Source organism: Balaenoptera borealis (genome assembly GCF_965194805.1).
Source record: "Balaenoptera borealis genome assembly, chromosome: 9".
Classification (NCBI taxonomy): Eukaryota; Metazoa; Chordata; class Mammalia; order Artiodactyla; family Balaenopteridae; genus Balaenoptera; species Balaenoptera borealis.
This window is the reverse complement of record NC_138873.1, coordinates 601,100-623,820: the sequence shown is the minus strand read 5'-3', so window position 1 is coordinate 623,820 and position 22,721 is coordinate 601,100. Positions and strand designations below refer to the sequence as shown.

General features: G+C 42.5%; 1 protein-coding gene across 4 annotated transcripts; it reads right to left on the bottom strand.

Moving 5' to 3' along the window:
- Nucleotides 1-547: 547 nt before the first annotated feature.
- PHF10 (PHD finger protein 10) lies at nucleotides 548-22,187 on the bottom strand. 4 transcript variants are annotated; one of them, XM_082405811.1, is made up of 12 exons: nucleotides 20,747-22,187; nucleotides 16,495-16,601; nucleotides 13,884-14,014; nucleotides 13,175-13,258; nucleotides 12,156-12,289; nucleotides 11,916-12,065; nucleotides 11,110-11,219; nucleotides 8,973-9,126; nucleotides 6,914-7,069; nucleotides 2,268-2,376; nucleotides 1,816-2,004; nucleotides 548-730 (listed from the first exon to the last, which is right to left on the bottom strand). In XM_082405811.1, exons 2-12 carry the CDS (start codon nucleotides 16,545-16,547, stop codon nucleotides 645-647), a joined length of 1,356 nt encoding a protein of 451 aa, XP_082261937.1. In that variant the 5' UTR covers nucleotides 16,548-16,601; nucleotides 20,747-22,187; the 3' UTR covers nucleotides 548-644. The 4 variants fall into 4 exon arrangements, with proteins under 4 accessions (XP_082261937.1, XP_082261935.1, XP_082261934.1 ...); XM_082405809.1 differs by lacking the exon at nucleotides 20,747-22,187 and adding an exon at nucleotides 19,330-19,509 and having other exon boundaries at nucleotides 13,175-13,252; XM_082405808.1 differs by lacking the exon at nucleotides 20,747-22,187 and adding an exon at nucleotides 19,330-19,508.
- Between the last annotated feature and the right edge of the window lie 534 nt (nucleotides 22,188-22,721).

Below are 22,721 nucleotides of genomic sequence, written 5' to 3'. Positions count from 1 at the left end.
TGCCTAAACAGATGATTGCAGTGACTTATGAAGTTACAAAGTGTCAGCTTTGAAGAGTTACTAAAAGCAAGTGTGAAATGTAATGATTTCTCCACACTTGCCTGAGCATGGACTGAAGCCCCATGCCTACACCCCAAGCAGGGACAGCACCTCCTGTCCAAACGGGAGTTCCTGGTAGGCAGGTGCCAGTTAAAGACAGGTCTAAACCCAGCTGCACCAAATCTCATCGGGTCATTTGTAATTTTATCATCTTGGGCTCCTATTAAAAGCCTTCCGTTATTAAATAACTTTGCTATGCTACCCATGGTAGACCAGAAAGCATATAGATTAGGAAAATTTCATGAAAATAATAGTAACTTTTAGGCCAACGGAGTAATAAAGTATTTCAAATTAAGCTGCATGATAGTACCACCGAATTTCTGGAAAGAGACACAGTACTAAGAAATAAAGACCTTTTGGAAGATGGAACTACTCTTCTACCTGAAATTGGTTTCAAGGGTAAGAGTAGCTTATAACAAAATGAATGAACTTGCAGATTTTAAGCACATAGTTTCAGAAATCTTTTATTGGCGTAAAAATGAGAATGTTGTAAATTGGCACCAAATACTTCATTTAAATGCACATTACAGTATTGGGGTCAAAAACTATCCCTCTTTGCTGTTTTTCCCCCTTCTGCCCACTTTCCTGGGTGTTGGGGGGGCTTGCTGACAACAGTCACAAATCCAGCGACCTAGGAGAAAAATTGTTAGTTAATACAGGATGAAATTTAACTTTTTAGGACTGAATTTTAAACCCAGTTAGCTCTCCTTCCTTAGCAATGGCTATTGACAATCCTCACTGGATTTCTGGTGGGATGGGCACTGAGTTCCTTAATTTAAGGAGAAAAATGCAAACTTCCCTTAAGGTAATCAGTGTCATCAATGCCCTGTGAAATGCACAGGGGGAGGGAAGGGGTCATGGGAGGAACTAAATAATGGTAGGGACCTTTTAAACAGTTAGAATCCTTTCTGAAATTCAAACACTATCATACTCTAAGAGTTCAAGCGTACAAATCCCAATATAAAACCTGTTACTGCTTCCGCTTATTCTCAGCCTTCTGTGCTGCTCAGCGGCAGCTGTGCGCTGCCGGCATCCTCTCAAGTGCTCGTGTGCTGCGCTCACACGGCACCGTGAAGTGTGTCAAGTATCTGACAGCATTATGATGAGCTCTACAACGTACTTGATCTCAATCACTAAGCAACTCTGAATAATTAAGTTGCTTGCATCTCAACATGTCCCAGGAAACCTAGGCATATATTTTATAAAGTATTAGACAGTGTCAACCATGCAAATAAGTTCTAAAATTACACAATTATGTGTGTAATGTTTTAGTCTGACTACTGTGATTTATTCTTTGATTCTGTGTTCATTCTGAAGTTATCTGGAATTGTTATGCTGCCTCAATTTACAAAAATCTGCTTTAATATGTATAAAGGCATAGCAGTCATTTTGTTAAGTTTCTAAATGATGTATAAAATCAAGGCTTTGAAACAAATTGATGCTACTCCTTTAGCTATTTCAGTAGAACACTGGCTCAATCTATACACACTGAGCTCTACTTCCAAAACTTATAGGCAGTCACTTGTCCTTTAGTCAGCTTGTCTAGGGATGAAAAACAGGTGGACATGATCACAGCTTTGGTCACTTCTTGTGAATAGAAGGATCTCCAGGCCCTTCATGTGATTATGGCGTTTATGCAGCCTCAAAAAAAAAAAAAAAAAATGCTGGAAGAGTCCCTTCACTCAAAGATAACATTCCTTCTTTTTTAATCTTTACCTGATGGAATAGCACCAAGGCCCACACAAAAAGTATGATAACCTCTGTCACACACATCACAGAACATCATTTCTTCTTCATGGTGGGGTTGTCCACATATAATGCAAGTCTTACACTCCATACACTGCCATGGGTAGGTCTTAATCATAGAAACAAGCTCCATGGTCATATCCAGGCAAGAAGGATGGCCTAAACCAAAACCAGTATTAGTTGTATTTCACACAAGAATGTTTAACTTAATATGGCGTAATAAAATGCTAGTTTGCTTGGACATCTCAAGAATGGCTACAATGTTTAACTGCCAAAGAGGAATGAAAACACAAAGTTGAAAAAAATACATGGACTTCCTATATTTGATGATTCTTTGGTTCAAGTCTAGCTGACAACTAAGAATCCTAGTTTTCGAAGCAACAAATAGGGTGGTGAAAATGTGAAGACGTGTCAATACTCACCGCTGTTACCGCACTGGGAGCAGTGCACAAGGGATTCAGCCTTCCCTTTCTTGTTGGACTCCTTACCCTTCAGACAAATTCCACATAGAGCACTTGGAATGACCTTTGGCTGGAAGGGTAGAAGAGGGCTATAAATTCATGCCAGAAGAACTTACTGGGGGTTCAAAAGGAATTATCACTGTATTGCCTTATCTTTACTTCTGGTTAACTTGCTAATGAGGACCTTTTTGAAGGACATAACCTGACATGAATCTGCCTTCAACGTACAACAGCCTACCGACTAAAGCTTTAGATTTCATTTTTAAATGTTGTCAATGGCATGATCTCATGTTAGGATTAGATACAGCATTCTACACTCCCTACATGCCCAGTAAGATCTGTATAATGAACTGGAAGGGAAGACTAATACATTGTCAAACTGCACTATTAACTGAAAGAGAAAAATGCAAGTACTGAGTGACCATTACATGGAAGTTTTAGGCTTGTTCCCAAAGAGAAGACTCCATTGTAAGCAGCTTATATGCTCATTTTGTTTAAAACCTGATACTCTCCAAAGTTGCAAAACTAGATCTATAAAATCTAAGTTACAAAATCAATGTTTTAACATTTTTAATTGAAAGATGTCTCAGCATACATTGTCATGTGCAAAAAAGGTTTGTGGGAATCCGAGTTGTGTGATTATTCCCTTTGCATACCTAATACATTAATAAAAGAGCCTATATTTAAGAGAAAAAGCATTCACTATGACATACAAAACATGAAAGACAAAAGTAGTTCTCAGATAGGCAAAATATAAAATTATCACTTTAAAATATGCAGACACCCTATGTTTTAAGTACCATTCATTTCTCAGATTAAAAACAGGCAGTATCCAATGAAGGCATCTGGGCTTTAAGAAAACACTTGGCAACACATGGAAAAGAACAAAGAAGAAGGTTCACTACACCTGAAACTGGGAGGGGAAAGGGGACATTGGAACATCACAGCCTTGACCGTAGTAACATGATGTTCACTGGCTCCACATGAACATGGAGCAGTGGTAGGAAAGGAGAGCAAGCCGGGGCCAAGTAGGAAATGGGGGCCGGGGGCATGTTCATTCACTCATTCACTCATTCATTCGTTCATTTATATAAAAACTGGGAGAAAAAGTACTTCAAATAGAACTATTGTATTTCTGTTTAATACAACCCAGCCAAATGCATCTTATGTTTCCCTTTCCTAAGTTACTGAACAAAAGAGGAGCCTAAACAAAATTCCAACTTTGCATACTGTATTATTCCAGCTTTGAAATGTCTCACTGCCACCTTCAAAACCTGCACAGCCTAAACAATTTGTTCTTAATTCTTTAGGGTTTTTTTTTTATTTTTTAAATTATCTTTCTCTACAAAAGATGACAGAGGCATTCAAAAATAATTTTTGGCTTATTTATTTAAAAAAAAAGTCAACCTTATACATAAATATAATAAAAACAATAACTAAACAATCACAAATGTCTCTACAAAATAATAAATATCATGGAAGTTAAAACATACATATAAAACTTTACTGTTGACTATTCTACATCTCCTGTATATCTTTATACCCTGCTCCCCAACAAAAGGATAGTGTCACATGCTCAAACCTCTTAAGTCTTGCAGTGTAGTTACCCTCTGTTGTTACTGCTACATTCTAAGCATAAAAGGTTCTCATTGTGTTTTCTTATACTTAAATAAAAAATAGCTAGGAAGTGCACTTCTATGATCCAAATTCTGGTTCAGTTATGATCAAATCTGTAACTGCCATAATATACAGCAGAAAGCTACCTCTCAATCCACCAAAAAAAGAAATATCTTTTGGTTATGGTACCTGCACTAAATGTAAAAGATACACTTATTTAATACTTATAGTTCAAGTTAGATACTGGCATACTAAGTACTTTAATATTTTTCAGTAAAGTCAAGGAAGTAACCACACAATATTAAAATCTAAATCAAGAACTCCTCATAGGAGATCCTTTACAAAAAATCAAAAGGAATAAAACACAAAGCTAGTCATTCACATTCTAGAGCAGTTCAAGTTCTACAATCATTAAAATATACATTGAACACCTATGATAAAAGGGATACCAAGAAAATTCTAGGTTTACTTCTAAGCTTAAAATCATAATGTTTTGTTAAACCACTTAAAATTTTTCTTACCCAATAGTCTTCATCTTGATGAAAAGAGGGAGAGACGGGTGGAGAGGGAGGGAGAGAGACAGAGAGAGAGAGCTTTGCAGCATTTTCTATGATGATGCCACAGCTCAATATAAAAAAATACTTTGTTCACTCAAGCACTCTGAGCTCTCTCAGAAGCCACACTGCTCACATCCAGCACTGTACACGTCGGGTACCAATCGCTGGCTGGGAAGCTCGTCTCTCGGGCTTTGCAGTGGTGACGGAGGAAGGGAACAGTGTATGGAGCTCTCTGAAGGTTAATGAACGGAGCCCTCCATACCTGTCTGATGGAGACAGTCCTACTTCGTAACAGCACAACATCAACATTTCACTACTGACAAGAAAATTAAAATAATCTCCCTAAGAGTTCTCAGCATCTCAAATAAAAGGCTCACAATACGCTTATTTTCCTGCTTGAAAAACAACCAAAGATAGTGAGACTTTCATGTTAGCACTAATATGGTATAGATTTAATTATATACTTTTAACATAGGCCTGAATCCTAATGATTATGCTTTAATTTCAGGTTAATGTAACCTAAACAATACTGTCCTACAAATTAAGGGCAAGCACTAGTGAATCTTATTAAGCAAGACATCAAATACATTATAATTTTTCTTAACTCCCATATTTTAAAACATATTTATATATATGACCTTCAGCTTAAAGTACCCTAATATTTAGGCACATCTTGGCTTATTAATACTTTTCATAGAGAGGTTAACTTTTAATAAACATGTTCACATTAATGTATTGTCTAGATACTGGTTGTTCCAAACTTTGAAATAACTGAAACATTTTTAGGTACTAAGAATGTTCACAGAAGGTTATAAAACGTGCGTTCTGCATATCACTCCCTTGAGTACTACCAATTTAGGTTAATCAATTTATTTCTTCTACCTTAAATCAATGATAGCATTGAGTAGTTCTTCATTTTCAGCCTCTAAACATGTTTCAGTATTCTTTCTTTTTTAACCCATGATTAATCCAGGCTTACTTTCTGAAAGGTCTATGTAACACTGACAGTGTGCTTTGAGCTGCAACTCCCATTCCAAGCTCTTCTCGGACCAGAAGCACACTGTTTAGCACACACAGCAGGCTAACTTTCCAAAACGTAATCTCTGGAGTTCATTTGCTTTCAATTATTAAGCATTAATTTAAATCTTTAGTTTAAAAAAATTAGATAAGCTATGTATGTAAAACAAGGACAAAAATCACATGGCTGCAGCCTAGCGCAGCCGTCCTTGCTGAATGAAGCTGGGCTGAAAAAACAGATACTTGAAAGCTGATGACATAAAGGCATTTTCTAATTAAATATGGAACATGCTAATTTGTTACGTTGCTTTTTTACTTCAGGAAAAGAAAGGCAATGGACTGTTAGAAGGGCTCTGCTTAGGCTGAAGGGACACTGGCCAGCGCCCACTTGAACCTGTGCTTCTGGATTATACACCACAACCCTGACCTGACATACACAAGTGTTCAGCAACTCCGCTCAGCAAAACTTTTTGATCAACTTACTCTAAAATGCTCCTTCAAAACACCTTCATAACCACATAATAAGCATACTGATACATACCAGACTGAAAACTGTGTATCTTACTGTCACCATTCAAAACATAAAGCTTGCAGCTAATTCTACTCCTTTTATGATACTCTTAAATCCCCATATATGAATAAGGCTACTCATCTCTCACCCGACCCTCTGAAGGGGAAGGGGCAGACGGCAGGAGGAAATGATAAAAATAACCCTATTGCTGACAGCATGCTACCTGACTCTGAGAATAACCGGATCAAAAAGTTAACAAGTGCATCTAAGCCAAATCACCTGCCAGATAATGTGTAAATCCTTGTCACAGAACTGCACAGGCTACCTGCCAAGGTTAGGCTGAAAGCCACCACAACGTAGACCAGTTTTACTGTTCTCCACCAGAGGGTTAGCTGAACGTGGCCAGTGAGTGGACCGAAGAGTTCCTAGACTGAACCCAGATGGCTCCTAGCGAAAGGCACTGCAGAGATGCAGCCTGGCCTAGGGGGCTCCCTCCCCACTGCATGGCTCAGCGGGCCCAGCTCCACCAGTACCAGTACCAGGGCGCGGTCAGTGTCAGACCACGACGCTTTTTACTCTGAGGAAACGAGTATGAAGTTCTGCCTATTGGATCACTCCTTAAAAACCCATACTTGCCTGGTTATTACTTAGAAGAACAAAAAAAGATTCTCTTATCAATTGTACGTATACAGAAAACAGAAGCTAAACCATGGCCAAAGTGATAGAAAAGCCACCAGGAAAATAAAGCAAAAAGGAAGGAGGCTGACAGAGGGCACACACCACAAAAGAACAGCTAGTGAAGTGCAGCAGGCAGGAGCTCCACAACTTTGCAATTCAAAGTTAAAATATTTCAGGGAGAGAGGCTGGTCAGGAAGGAAGCTGAGTCAGGGGCTTTTTTCTTCTACCTTGTACCCAGGAACCGGCTTGGACAGTACGGAACGTTTGGAAGCATCTCTTCGTGCAGAAGCAGCCTTGTCCCTGGACCTCTGTCTTCCCTGCAGAGGCTCGTCCTGGCCTTCGGGAAGGCCTTCGCCCTCAGACACGTTGCCAGAGGAGCTGTCCTGCAAGTCAAAGGCACAAACACAGGTTCCTTGGAACTCATGCAGATTCGAAAACTACAGCAGATATCCAAGAAAATCTTTAAAGTTCCATCAATTCAAAACTAAAGAGATAATTCTAATCTAAGAAAACATTTTCCAGTTCAAGACTAAAGAAGTCATGGTAAGAATCATTTATCCATCTTATAAATACATTATAGCTAGTTCCATTTATATCAGCAAGCACCTTAATCGACTTTGTTTTCTGACCTCAGTCAACAGTCCAGAATTATCTACTTCAGCTATTATTACACGACACAGCTTCAACAACATTTTACCATGTCACAAGGGAGCATATTTGTTTCACACAAAACTATTCTTTAAAAAAGAAACTGCTTTAACTAAGTGTGGGTATTTTTACTGAGTAATAACGGTTATTAAAGAAGTTCTTCAGGCCCACACCTGTAACTTCCTAATGTTAAACTAGGCAGAGGGCCAATATCGTCAAGTATTTACAACAGTATCAGACATACTGTACATGTTCAAAGTTTAGGAGTTCAATAATCACTTAATTCTTCATTTTTTAATTTAAAATTTTCTAATTAGAATAAAAATGTTATGTTCATATAAATTATGAAAATTATACAAGAAAAGATCAGGTTATCCATAACCACCCTGGTAAACATCCTGAGACAATGCCTGGGAACGTGATGTATCTCTTTTCTAGTTACGTGTTTGTACAGATACCCAGATTCACACACTAACACACACATATCCTACCTACATGTGTGCCCTCATTTTTTAAAACACAAACACAAAGCTGAATTACATTGTATGTGTGTGTGCATCTGCGTTTTAATATTTTTAAGTGTTACGTGCATTTCATCACATCATTAAATATTCTTTGAACCGCATTTCTACCATGTAAGTGTAATATATAACCCTCTGTGGACATGATATTTCTAATTTCTGCTATAGAAAATAACACTCCAATGGACATTTTTTCCTAATTAAATTTTGTTACCATCTGATCAGGTTCTTCGGATAAATTCTATTAGTGTATTTGCCAAGTCAAATTCCATGGAAGTTAAAAATCTTGGTACAGACTGTGAAAACGCTTTCCCAAAAAGCTGTATTAACCGACACTCCCACTAGCAGTGTAGGAGAAAGTCGACTTCATCACACCCTCGTCACAACACCGCACCCCTGTACCAACGTGACGGAAGAAAAGCAGCGTCATCACTTTAGTATCTGAAGAGCATCTTACTTTATGCGACATGTATCACTAAATATGTTTTAGAAGCTGTTAGTGACAAAGTGTAGTGCCCATTAATGCTAACACAACCCCAGGTTCAGGTCGGCTAGAAAGGTATAAAACGGCCAGCCGCTTAATATGCCATGCTAAATAAAAATCAAACCGCTGACTACTGTCTTTTTTGTTCTCCTTCAGTTCCACAGAGCACACCAACTTCCCCACTGTCCTGCAATTGCATTTTGCTACAAAAAAAAAAAAGTCATGCAGGAAAACCTAACTAACAGCACACATGTTGGTAACCTTAACATCATCCTAGAAGAGGCCGAAGACTATTAATTAAGCAACAGGAACACAAGTTAACGTGCTCCCCCTAACCCAAGATGGTTAAGCGTAAGATTGTAAACCAATGTCTAGTACCCTGCCTAACCTGCTTGTGAAAACCACAAAGGGGCAACTTTAAGGATAAAACTTACCAAAGGCCACACACAGATAGTCCGTATCAACACACACAATCAATAACTTTTCCTGATGGAAGCTTTCTGGAACTTACATGCAACTGTCCTTTTTCAAAAAGAGGGTAGTGATACAAGTTCAATTTAACACTCCAGGAAAGCAATGAGCAAAAATTCAAAGGAAAAGGAGACACCTCCTACTGAAGATAAACGTTCTCACCGAAGTGCCTTTATTCTTCCGTTTCTCATCACCTCGACCATCTTCGGCATCATCTGAATCACCATCGCTATCGAGAGCAGGGAGCTCAGGATCCAGGGGGGGCTCGTAAAGCGCTGTGTTTAATGGCAAATACCGCAGTTCATCTGGCGAGTACCTATAGTTCAGAGAGGATTTTCAGTTTTCCTTTTTATTTTTGGCCGTGCCGCATGGCTTGCGGGATCTTAGTTCCCCAACCAGGGATGGAACTGGTTCCATCCCGTGCCCGTGCCCCCTGCAGTGGGAGCTCGGAGTCTTAACCACTGGACTGCCAGGGAAGTCCCCAGTTTTCCTTTACTGTTAAATATATATGGACTAATTTTGAACTACGATAATAGCCTTAATATTAACCGCAAATACTTTTGAAAAATGATTAAGGGCAATAAATAATTTTTTCATTTTGGTACTCAAATAGGGACAAGGAATAAAAAAAAAGCTTAAACATTTTTTCACCAGTCTAAGAGTATAAAATATATATTTGATTCTTGTTATCAAAAGATTATGCCTCTCTCCTTTACCCTCAACACCCTCCCCCCACAAAAAATGTCAGCAGACAAGGACGGAATTGTGGCCATACGGAACCCTGCCTGAGTCCTCACTGCCTGTGCGCTGCTGCTGCTTCACCTGTACAGCAGGTATGATAACAAGTCCACCTCACAGAGCGAACATGAGCATCAAATAAATTAACACAGGTAAGTCACAGCGGTGCACCGTACAAGATACTATTTAAGAAACAAAATTTCCAGTAACAAATTATTTTAAACCAATGTGTGAAGCATGTATTCTAACAAATGTAATCATCTCTTTTATCCGAAGCTCGGGATCGGCAACCCCTTCCCCAGGTCAGTCAGCACACGGCCCGCTGATGCCGTCCGAGCCGTCCCGCAGGATCGCACAGGCGGCGACGATCTCGGAACCGCAGTACGGAGCGAACACTGGATCAGCGTCCCGCTCACCTAGGACGTCACACCAAAAAGCACAGGGGTTGGGACACAGGCCTATCACTCAATAATGTGCTTTGCCCAAAGTGAGAAAATGAAAATTTGCTGACCTATGACTTAAATTTGACTTTCAAATAGTATGATTGTATAGTCTATTTTATTTTTTAAATTTTATTTATTTATTTATTTTGGCTGTGTTGGGTCTTCGTTGCTGCGCACGGGCTTTCTCTAGTTGTGGCGAGCGGGGGCTACTCTTGGTTGAGGTACGCGGGCTTCTCATTGCTGTGGCTTCTCTTGTTGCGGAGCATGGGCTCTAGGCATGCGGGCTTCAGTAGTCGTAGCACGCGGGCTCAGCAGTTGTGGCTCTTGGGCTCTAGAGCGCAGGCTCAGTAGTTGTGGCGCATGGGCTTAGCTGCTCCAAGGCATGTGGGATCTCCCAGGACCAGGGCTTGAACCCGTGTCCCCTGCATTGGCAGGCAGATTCTTAAGCACTGCGCCACCACGGAAGCCCGTATAGTCTATTTTAAATACTACTGTCTAAAGAATATTCTCTATCCTAGAAAGCATAAGGTTTTTTATGAAGTAAAAGCTGAGATTTTGACACAAGCGACGCTGTGGGCCCTGTTTTCAGTTACATCCAGGTTGGAAAGGAGAGACAAGCAGCGTTCTTGCTACAGGAATGGAAGCAGTGGCCAGGCCAGAGTAGCAGGAGCTCCCAGGTGGCCATGCCTCCCCACAGCCACTCTGTGCCTTCCTTCACGCCCTCTGCATCTGTGAAAATGCAGACGCCCAGGCAGAAGGTCTGGGGGCGTGCTTGAGAGTCTGCATTTCCAATAAGCTTCCAGGTGACACCAGCGATGCTGGGCCATGGACCATACTTTAAGGATGGAGGTCTGGAGAACCCCTGGCACCTGTCCACAGAAACACAAACAGGTGGGCAGTGAGATGGCACCCCAGGCTTTGTCAGCAGATGTTCAAGTTCTGTAAAGAGCATTCTTCACCACAGAACCACAGTAGATAGAAAAGACTGACACAAATCTTATACATCTTATGGTGATGCTTATAGAGCTAAAAACTTCTAGAAGACAAACACAAGGCTTTGAAGTCCCTCACCAACACTGATACTAATGGTAAAAAAAAAAAAAAAAACAACTAAGTACCTTTTGTAATATTCCTGGAACTGTCCAGGGATGAGGGCCACCGGGTAAGAACTGACCTTGGTTCTCTCTGTCGGCAACACTTTGTACTTCCCTTGAGGCACCTGGATAACCTGGTTTAAACACAAAGAGAAAGACACGCCCGATTCCAGGCGAAGAATCAAGGCTTTAGGAAAACAGTCCCCTCTTGCTCTCTACCGTGTTTCTCCCCCCAAAAGCTAAAAATGTAAGAGACATTAGGAGCTATGACCTAAGGGGGCTGGTATTCCTAGTTCTAGTGAGTTTGTCTCGTTTACCATGGCCATCATTTCTGAGGAAAGGCAGTGTGTCTGCTCACCACTTAAGGGCTACTTATAAAACCTCTGGAGCTCAACCTCCTCATGTATGAAACGGAAACAGTAAGTTTTACCCTCGTGTGGTAAGAGTGAGAAGTACACGCACTACTATGGAAACCTCTTATACCCACCCCTGGGTCACACAGGGGTGCTGTGCAGCTACTAGATTCCTTCAGGAGCATATGCCAACCAAAACGCAGAGGACACAGCGCACACAGGCAGAGGGCACAGCGCACACAGGCAGAGGGCACAGCGCACACAGGCAGAGGGCACAGCGCACACAGGCAGAGGGCACAGCGCACACAGGCAGAGAAGTGAAGCAAACAGCATCAGGCACATGAGAAACGACAGCTTCGGTTCTGGGGAAGAAAAGGACACACTGCTGGTACAAAACATTACGGTAAGGGTGTTCAGTAGCCTACGGTAACAAGCAATTAGCGAGGTTCAGGGGTTAATAAATGTAAGAGATCCTACATGTGTCTGTAAGTCAAAATAAGCTCTTCTTTCTTCCATACGTTCCCGGTTTAAGTTGCTGTTAAATTCAGCTGCTTTTTTGGCAGCTTTCTTAATGTACTCAGGCACTTTGCTGGCTTCAACTTTCTGAGTATTCTGTTGTTGCAATTGCTGAAATAAAAATATTACAGTTGGAAGTCACATCTAACTTTATAAAACGTCATTCCCCCAAACCAAGACGGTGGTTACCTAGATACTTACAGAATATTCTTTATAGTGATCCGTAATTCGTTGGCGTTCTTTTTCTTGAAGAATGACAGAATATTCAGCATGTTTGGCCGGATATTCTTTTATCATTAAATCAATTACTTCATCACTGCGCAATGCTGTTAAGCCTATTTCAGACCAAAGAAAAGGTAAAGAAGCTTTTTCAAGGCTAAGTGAACATACCATTTTTCAAAATTTGCTTTTCCTTCAAACTACTCTACATTTAAGAAGTTTTCCAATAGTCAAAGCAAAATAGTTTAATACATTCAAAAATAATAAAAAATAATATTCATAATACAAAGTCAAAGAACTAAAAAGAAATAGATTACCAAAGTTGCAAAGGCAAATAAATCAATTTTTCAACCAAAACTTTTTTAAGATCTACGTACTATATATCAACATATGTCCCTCTATTAGAAACACCTGCTACATAATGACGCGCACTAACCACGGGCATCAACGTGGGATACTAGACGAGAAAAGGCTTTTTCAGTTTGCTTCAGTTCTTAGTCTTCAAATTCGATACACGAGAAATGTTACAGAGCCAATTCAGATTTCACCAAAAGCATCAGCACACACACACAAGTCACAAAGGCAATTTTCGAAACTCATGGTATCAGATTACACCAACTGCTGAGATGAGCTCCCATGGTTTTATATTAAAAAGTTGCCTTAATATATTTATGAAGGGAAAATTACAAATAAAGCAGGGAGATAACTATACATAACTAAAAATTGAGCAACATTTGCCTTTTAAGAGACAAGGACTAATACTTTTAAAAAGTACTGTACAAATTTTGCACACAAAACATACACACACTTTGACACTTCTGTTAAAGTTATTAGAAAATGACATTGTTATAAAACATCATTCTCTTTTGTATTTTAACAATAATCAAAAATGAAGTTAACAGTTTAGCATTTAAATAATTCAATCTATTTATTAATTTTGTAAAATATTTTGGGAAAGAAAATAAATACTCATCCGGTATCGCCTCATTAATGTTCATTACCTAGAGTGCACTGTGTTTCTGTAATGACATTTAGCTCTCTCAGGTACAGTTTCTCCTTATGAGACAAATCTCGTCGCTCTAAATCTCCAAAAAAAAAAAAAGAATAAAAGACTATCAAAAATAGTCTTTTGCATTTGTAAAACTCTTAAAAGCTTAAAAAACTTAAAAAAAATGTTTAAAGTTAAAATCTTCATGGATTTAAAAAAGTACTCCCTGTTATATATTCCAAATATTATTAAAAGACTACACAAAAAAGCTTACAAATTAAAAAAATGAAAGTTAAAATAAAACTGAAAACAGAGTAATCCAAAGCCAGAAGATAAGACAAATAACTGTATTAAACTAGCTGACGAAACACAGCCTCTCCCAAGTTCAGATATAGCAGATGTAGCTACCTCCGTCCCTAAGGCCAAGGAGCAACAGTCAAGAAACAAAACCCTTAGTTCATTCATGTGGCTACAAAATGATTTCTCCCTAAAGCTTTTCCAGGAAATTCATCTTCCTCATTTTACTTGTAAATCAGTTTACAAGGCATAAGAGAGAGATGTTGAATGAATGAAAGCTGCAAATAAAAATCAGCAAGCAGAAGAATATAAAACACGTTATAAATAATCCGTACTCAAATATTCAGAACTTGACAACCTATCAAAAAGAATTACTATTAGTTAAAAGTTAGATTTAATCTGTTATATAAACTAAGACTTAATACCTGGATATTTCCGTTTAAAGGAGGTCACACCCAAATATTCACTGACTTGTTCTTGAAGCATATAGTATTCTCCTGTTTCATCAGGTGGCCATTTGTACTCTATCAAATTTTCTGCTGGATAGTAGCTAAAGCTAAGCACAGAAATATATATTATGCCTTAAATGTAGCTTTTATAAAATTTTAATCATTTTTGTTTTAAAGGATATTCATTTTTAAACATTTCTGAGAATATATTTTAAGGATTTGGAAAAACTATTTTAATTATTTAAATTCTCAGTCTTCTATGATTTTGTAATACAAGGAAGTTCTTATGATTTCATGTGCATCAATGAAATTACAAAAGAGGTAGAGATAAAAGAAACAACCATCTGGAATACCAAAGCAAAAAAGTACACTGGAGGACTTCCCTGGTGGCGCAGTGGATAAGAATCCGCCTGCCAATGCAGGGGACACAGGTTCGATCCCTGGCCTGGGAAGATCTCTTCCCACATGCCGTGGAACAACTAAGCCCACGAGCCACAACAACTGAGCCTGCGCTCTAGAGCCCACGAGCCATAACTACTGAGCCCACGTGCTGCAACTACTGAAGCCCGCATGCCTAGAGCCCATGCTCTGCAACAAGAGAAGCCACCGCAATGAGAAGCCCGCGCACCGCAACAAAGAGTAGCCCCCACTCACTGCAACTAGAGAAAGCCCACACACAGCAACGAAGACCCAACGCAGCCAAAAATAAATGAATTTTTTTTTAAAAAAGTACACTGGAAATAACATTTTCCACATATCACAAAGAACAAAGACTCACAACTGTCAGCAACAAAGGCAACATTTTTTAGCTTTTGCAAATCGGGGTAGTGATACCAGTTCTGAATTCTTTCTCACGGGCTTAGCACCCATAGCTACTATTTCAGGCACCCAAAGTATAATCAACTTCTGTTTCCCATCTTCTGTTCAGTGAGTCACAAACAGCAGAGAAAGCAGAACTCTAAAAACCTATTTCTCAATAAACTGAACTATAAACCACATAGACTCCACATACCCAGTGCACTGCAGATCAATCCCCAATCCTGAATAGTAAAGACTACAGATGTCTGGACCTGGACCATTTCAACCTCTAAACTTCATCAGTGGATAATACAGGCAGAATATAACACCATTTTATGCATCTAGCCAATTAAAAGTAACAGACAAAAGAACAGTTTTCTCAAAAGTGGTGCTGGGAATTTGGACAACCAAATGCAAAAGTATGAAATTGAACCTTTACCTCATATCACACAGAAAAATTAATTAAAAAATGGATCGACGACCTAAATGTAAGAACTAAAACTAGAAAACTCTTACAAGAAAACATAGGGGTAAATCTTCATGATCTCAGATTTAGCAATGGATTCTAGATATGAATCCACTGCGAAATCTGAGCAGCGGATTCATAGCATGAGCAGCAAAAGAAAGAGTAAATAATTTGCACTTGAGCAAAATGAAAGATTTTGTGTATCAAGACACTACCAACAGAGTGAAAAGTCAACCCACAGAATGGGAGAAAATATCTGCGAATCATTACGTCTGACAAGAATGTCTAAACAACAACAACAAAAAAAAATTTAAAAATGGGCAGAAAACTTAAACAGACATTTCTCCAAAGATATACAAATGGCCAATAAGCACATGAAAAGACGCTCAATTTGACTAGTCATTATGGAAATTCAAATCAAAATCACAGCAAGATTCCACTTCACACCTTTTAGAATGGCTGTTATCAAAAAAAAAAAAAAAAAAAAAGGAAATATAACAAGCTGGTAAGGATATGAAGAAGCCAGAAACTTTGTACATTGCTGGTGGGAATATAAAATGGTGCATCCACTGTGGAAAACAGTTTGGCAGCTCCTCAAAAAGTCAGACATCGAATTGCCATGTGACCCACCTGTTCCATTCCTAGGTATATACCCAAAGAAGTCTGGACAAATATATTTATACACCAATGTTCAAGGCAGCATTATCCACACCAGCCAAAACGTAGAAACAACCCAAATGTCCATCAACAGATAAAGAGATAAACATAACATAGAGTATAATTATAACAATGGAGTATATAATTTAGCCTTAAAGAGGAAGGAAATTCTAGCACAAGCTACAACATGAATGAACTTTGAAGAAATGCTAACCAAATTAAGCCAGACACAAAAAGACAAACACTGTATGATTCCATTTACATGAGGTACCTAGAATAGGCAAATTCATAATGACAGAAAGTAGAATGGTGGCCGCCAGGGGCTGGGGATACGCGAAACGGGAATTTTATTACGTAAAAGTTTTGGAAATGGATGGTGGTGATGGTTACACAACACTGTGAATGTAATTTATGCCACTGAATTATACACTTAAAAATAGTTAAAATGGTGAATTTAAGTGTATTTTACCACAATAAAAAAATTTTTTTTTCAATTGCACTAAGTAGCAAAAAGCAACTTTGCTGTCACATTGTAAAACACAATAAAAACATTTTACAATCTTTAATAATTGCCTTTGCCAGGGCTGGGGGATGGGGAGCAGGGAGCTAATGCAGAGAAAAGACACGTACCACAAAAAACATTATTAAGCAATAAAATGACAGTACCCAAGATCCTGACTGGAAGTGTCACAGCTCCTAGAGCTATCTCCTGAGCCCATTCGCCTCCTTTTGGACGGTTGGGTCCCATCATTTGAATTATCTTCATTATCATCCTAAACATTTAAAAGATTCAAAAAATAACAAGACAAAGAATAATAAATAAGGAAAGATTAATTATGTATCCTCCCAGACTTGCTAAAAGGCTCAACTTAAAGGCTTTCTAAGGATTATACAAATGTTAACTTCCTACTATAATTAACGAGGGACAAGAATTTGGAATGGGCAAGACCTGGGAAAAACTAATAACTAATACAAATCAATACAAATCAAAGTAAGAAAATTTTCAGTAAACTTGTAAGTCTAAATCTACTTTTGCTTTCTTACCAAGAGGTTAAAATGCCTCCTGCTTTAGAGAAACACATAAAATTGCTGCAATACTCTGAAGTTAAAGCAAATCCTCCTACCCTAGCTAGGATAAAAATGTACGGATCATTCAGTGTTTAACTCAACTTACAGCTGGTTTATTGGACTATTCTAATTGGCTATTTTAGGTACTTATATCCCTGTGAAAAGAGGATACAAAAGGACTAAAAACAGATGATCAATCCTGTTAATTTTTTCCTTACACTGCAAAAATTTAGCAAAAATATACCCTAGTAAGAGCCATCAATCTATATAAAACCACACACTACCTCCCAAAAAGGACAGGCTTAAAAAAATTTTAAGCGACATCTTCCACTACGTGACAATATGAAGGGCTGTTAAGTTAGACCGTTTCATTAAGGCAGTGAATGATGTTATCAAGTGTCAGGAAATTAATTTAATCGCATATTAGTTAAGGCTTAAAAAAACAGATTAAAAAAAAATCAAGGTAATGTAGCTTCCTAAGACAATACAATTTTGTTAAATACCACGGTTCTAAGAATACAGAGGTAGTAAGTATGTTGGTCAAGCATGCCAAAGCTGGCCTGCCTGGAATCTTACTGGAAAGTGCCCTTCACGGGCTGAGTGGTTCTCCTCTGTGATCAGCTCCTTATCTGTAAAACTGGGACCCTAATACTGCCTCCAATACTTGGCTAATGTAGGGATTAAATGAGTTAATACATGGGAAGCCCTTAGAGCAAGGCCTAGGGAACAATTAAGTGCCCAGTAAAAGTTAGTTAATATGATTATGATGATATGATTATAAAGTGTTAAAAGGCTCCACCTGTTAGGAATTTACTCAGATTCTTTACCAAATAGCAAAAAACGGGGAATATTCTCCTTTTCAGTTCTTACAAAATAAGCATTCAATTGAAGAGCTCTGTATACTCCTATTAAGAAAAGCAACCAGGTAGGAGACGGAGAACAGTCTATATCCATTCCCCAAAAACTTACACATAACAGTAAGTCTCCCAATTGAAACATTTCATATTCAATAAGCATTCGACTATCATTTCTATCTTACTTGCTTCTGAACACTTTAAGGATTTTAATATCCATTTAAGCACATTTCCCTTGGCTAAAAAATTTAGACACTCAAAAAGAGACAAAAAGTTAAAAATGCGAAGTCCTCAGAAAAGCTGAAACCACAATTTCACAAGTAGTGTTTGAATTTACTATTACAAATTCTAGGCAAATGTGCTATTACATAAGGTGAACATCGGAGAGGTCAAACAGCAATATACCTCCTAATATTATGATGAAATACTATTAAGTTGAAAGAACTTTGCTTGCAACCTCTATCTTGACCCAGAAGTCCTAAGCTTTAAGGCTGCCGAGATCTCCGATATCAGCTATCTGCATTTCAGAGTCACAGGCGGCTCCCACCTTGGGATTAAACCCGTTTCTGGGGGTCCCACACTTGATTCAGACACGCTCCTCCAGCTGGGCCTGGACTCGGGGGCCCCGGCCCCCCGCCGCACGCAGGCCCAGCCTCAGGTTCTGCGAGCACAGCGGTGCGGAGACGCACCGCCTGGCCGCTGTCACCGGTCGGGGCACCCGAGAGTCCCCGTGCACAGAGGACCGCACAGGAGGGGCTCCTGGCAGGGGCAGCCTCTCCAGGTGACCGAAGATCCGTCCCTATGTCAACGCTGACCCCGGATCAGCGAAGACACGGGTCCTTGGGGTTCCGGTCCCCATCACATTCCAATTCCAACTTTTCAGTTACAACTGAAATACTGAGGTTGTACGAATCATCGCTCCATTCCAACCTTCTGTCACAAACTAGTAAACTAACCTTGAAAACAAAATGTTTTAATGCACGACATCCTACCGCTCATCTCGATTCCTCTCCACTCATCTCTGACTTTAAAACACTAAGTCCGTTTTACTTCCTTAAAACAGTGCAAACTACAAAACTTGAAAACAAAAAAGTCGGCCTGAAAATAACAGAACGGTTATTTGTTCTCAAACCAAGTTCATTAACTGGCTGGCTTGTTTTTCCACTTGTACACATTTCTATTTTTTAGGAAGAGCTCAAATATTTCAGAAAGATACTCCTCAAATGAAGGCGCTTTTAAAAACATACATAGTATCCCAGACTAACGTGAAGAAAACTCTCTCCGTCTCTGAGGAAAGTTTTATTTCTACGCGGAGCAGAACGTCCCCCGGGGGACGTGCTCAGAAGCTCCTTCGGCGCAGAAACCGCCAAAAAGACTTCGGACCGAGGCCGACTCGCCCCCGGACCCGCGCGGGGCTCCGCGACTGTGCCAGGGCTCGGTGGGCCGGACGGGCCAGCCCGGCGCCGGGTCCCCGCCGCCCCCTCACGGCCACCACCCCCGCCCCCGGCCCGGGGCCGCCCCCAGGCCCCCGGCCCCGGCCCCGGCCCCGAGGCGCCGCCGCCGGTCCGCCGCTCCTCACCTTCGGGGACTGCGCTCCGGGGGTGGCCGGGTCGCTGTCGCACGGCCGCGGGGACAGCGCAGTCCCGGGGCCGCCCGCCGCCGCCATCAGCCCGAGCGCCCCGCGCCGCCGCCTCCGCCGCCGCCGCCGCCTCGTCCCGGCCGCCGCCGCCGCCGCCGCCGTCGCCGCCGCCGCAGCGCGGGCCGCCCGCCGCCCGGGCCCCGCCCCCTCCGCCCGCCCGCCGCCCGGGGGCCGGCCCCTGCCTCCACGCGCCCCGCGGCCCGCCAGCGCCGCCGCCACCGCCATGGCCGCCGCCAGCGCGCCGCCCGCCGCCGCCGCCGCCGCCGCCGAGGACGCCGCCCGCCGAGCCCGCCGCCGTGCGCGCCCGCGGGGCCCTCTGCTCCTTCGGCCGCCGCCGCCGCCACCCGCCGCGCCCGCTGCCGCCGCCGCCGCCGCCCCCCGGCCGCTGCCCTCGGCCCCGCGCGGCCCTAGCCCGCCGCTACCCCGCCTACCGGCCGCCGCAGCCCGGCGCGCTCCGCGGCCCCACCTCCCGCCGCTCCCCTCAGCCCCCAGCCCCGCCCCGGCCCGCCGCCCTGGGCGCGCTCGCCGCCGCCCCCTCCCCGCCGCCCCCGGCCCAGCCCCTCACACGTCAGCCCTCTCCTCCCACCTCGCCCCGCCCGGGGCTCCCCGCCCCTCCCCCTCCCCCTCCATCCCGAGGGTCCCTCCCTCCCAGGTGTCCGCGCCCCTGTCCCCTCCCCCTCCCTCCCGGGGCTCCTCGCCCTTCCCCCTCCCCCTCCATCCCGAGGGTCCCTCCCCGCCCCTCCCTCCCAGGTGTCCGCGCCCCTGTCCCCTCCCCCTCCCTCCCGGGGCTCCTCGCCCTTCCCCCTCCCCCTCCATCCCGAGGGTCCCTCCCCGCCCCTCCCTCCCAGGTGTCCGCGCCCCTGTCCCCTCCCCCTCTCTCCCGGGGCTCCCCGCCCCTCCCCCTCCCCTCCTCCTCCCCCTCCTTCCTGAGGGTCCCCGCCCCCTTCTTCCCCCTACAGGGGTCCCTCTCCCGCCTCTCCCCTCCCCTCCCTCCCGGGGTCCTCACCGCCCCGCCCCCTCCTCCTCCTCCTTCCGGAGTCTTCATCCCCATCCTCTCCCTCCCGGGGGTCCTCTCCCTTCCGGGCGTCCCCTCCCTCCCGGGGGGTCTCCTCCCCAACCCTCCTTCCCGGGGGCCTCGTCGCGGTGGGCTGTGGGGGCCCTGCCTCATCTCCCGGTGTTCCCGGTTCCCAGTCGCTGCCCGTCGTCCGCCTTTGTTCTCTGCTCGCGGCCTCGAGCTGTCTGGGGTTCCTGAACCACCTGCCATGGAATGTGTACTTTCCAAAGACATCCTCAGCTTGCTTTCATTTGAAAAGTTTATCCACATTCACCTCAGTGCGTGCGGAAATCATAAACTTACAAGTTCACGTTCGACTTTGTTGGGATGTAGCTGCCGCAGCAGCTCCCACCCAGGACGGGAGAGCGAGCATGCGGAGAGGGAGGACAGCGCTTCCGCAGCGGAACATTTGGGGAGCAGGCTGGCCTCCGCTGGGTTCTGGCTCCGCTTTTCCTGGCTGCGTAGCCTTAGCCGATCATTTACTGAATCTTAAGTGTTGTTGTAAAGTGCGTACAATGGTAGGCCCATAAAAGTCACCAAGAAAGAGACCTGTTTTATTTGAACTGAATTTATTATTAATCCTCGTTCTTAGGCTTCACCTGGTCACTTTTGGACTTCACCAAAAATTAAAAGCAAAAAACAAAGTAACTGAACCTTAAAAGAACACGAGAGACAGCTGTGATAAGATGACAATGGTGCCAGAAATGTGTTAAAGTTGACCTCTCAGCAGACGCTTTGTATCTGAGAGTGTAGATGACTTGTTTCATGGCAACAGAGAAGATTCTTGGATTTAGAATGTAATATGGCTTCCCTTTCCTTCATTATTTTCGCTTACACTCAGCAGACAAGTTTGGAAAGATAAGACAAAGGGATTGTTTCTAGCCCATCACGGTGACACAAAGGACCTCCTTTGACTCTCCCAGCCCACCCTTTCCTGGCTTCTCCACTTGCATCAGATCAGAGATGGCATCACCAACAACCCAAGACTCACAAGCTGCTGCTAATCTAGACTTTGCTTTATCTCACAACCTCAGTCAGAGCAGCTCCCCATTTCCCTGTCAAAAGCCCACTGAAGAAAATGGCCTAATTGTCTGAATGAGCCAAGAAGAACCAACATCTTTCCCCCAAATTCCCTCAACTGATCCAGACCCTCAGTTAGATTCTCTGGATAGAGTTTAATGTTAAATATATATTTGTATATTCAGTTACTTGGCTCTACTCATGTCCCTTGGGTATTCTGTCTTTAGATCAAATACAAAGTTAAAACTCTTCATTCCAAGTCAATAAACATTGATTCAGCCTTTCAACGTGAAAGGTAAGGCATAATATTAAGGTGGCACCCTGCGGATTACAATCGCTGCACATAGGCAGTTTCAACACTGAAAGAATATGATACAAATATACAGTTGTACTTAAAGGCAATTTAGGTGTGTTGACTGAAAAAAAATGCACAACCTAGAAGTTGAGAGTTACGTGTTATTCGGTGGACATTCTGAGGACTTCAAGCCAGGAGACAGGACTCTCAGATCACTCTGAGGGACGGCTGCGAAGAGGCAATGGGGGAGCCAGGATATACAGGTGTTTTTACAACAAAGACCTGGTAGTCGGAACATCAAAAGATTACAGTTATTTAAAGAAAACCAGATATCTCAGGTTAAGGAATTTAGTACTTTTCTATATATGGGAAGATGCAAGAGTTTGAGCTCACTGAAAGCATTCCTTTGATGTGCACCTCAGCTACTGGGGGCCAGTATCCTGTGTTTTCTCATCCTGAGTTTCTTCAGGGTGCACTGCCGGGGTGGGCGGGTGCTTCAGCACCTGACTGCGGGACGGCGGGGCATCCTACCTCCATCCTGAGTTCCCCCAGGGCCGACTGTCGGGTGGCCATAACGTGATGGCTTGATGTCTGCAACATCCTTTGTTTACTGATACGGCAGGCAACATTTTTCGTTCACAGGTGGGAGAAAATTTACTTGCAACCAGAAAAATTAAGATTTTAAGGTTGACATAGAATTTGAAAAGTATCTTAAGAGACTGGTAGGACAACTTCCTGTAAATGTACAATTAGAAGTGGAAATACGGGTTCGAGCCTGAAAAAGACTGAGAGGTGGGAAAATAAGAGGCATATTCAAGTGCAAAGGTCATTCCATTGTGGCTTGAGAATAGGGTAAATGAAGGTAGATCCTTGGAGTCAGGAGTGAAATATACAGGGAGGCAGTTTGATGTAATGGCGAGAACAAAGATTTGGAATTAAGACCAAATGAATACCAGCTGTGCC

Excerpts from the sequence above, each read along its gene's own strand:
- PHF10 (XM_082405808.1), bottom strand. The coding sequence starts at position 19,416 with ATGGCGGCGGCGGGCGGCCCCGGGACTGCGCTGTCCCCGCGGCCGTGC. Across the intron at positions 16,602-19,329 it reads CCGGAGCGCAGTCCCCGAAG|GATGATAATGAAGATAATTC; the intron begins GTGAGGAGCGGC and ends TTAAATGTTTAG. Across the intron at positions 11,220-11,915 it reads ATTTTGACTTACAGACACAT|GTTATCCAGGTGCCTCAAGG; the intron begins GTAGGATCTCTT and ends TGTTTAAACCAG.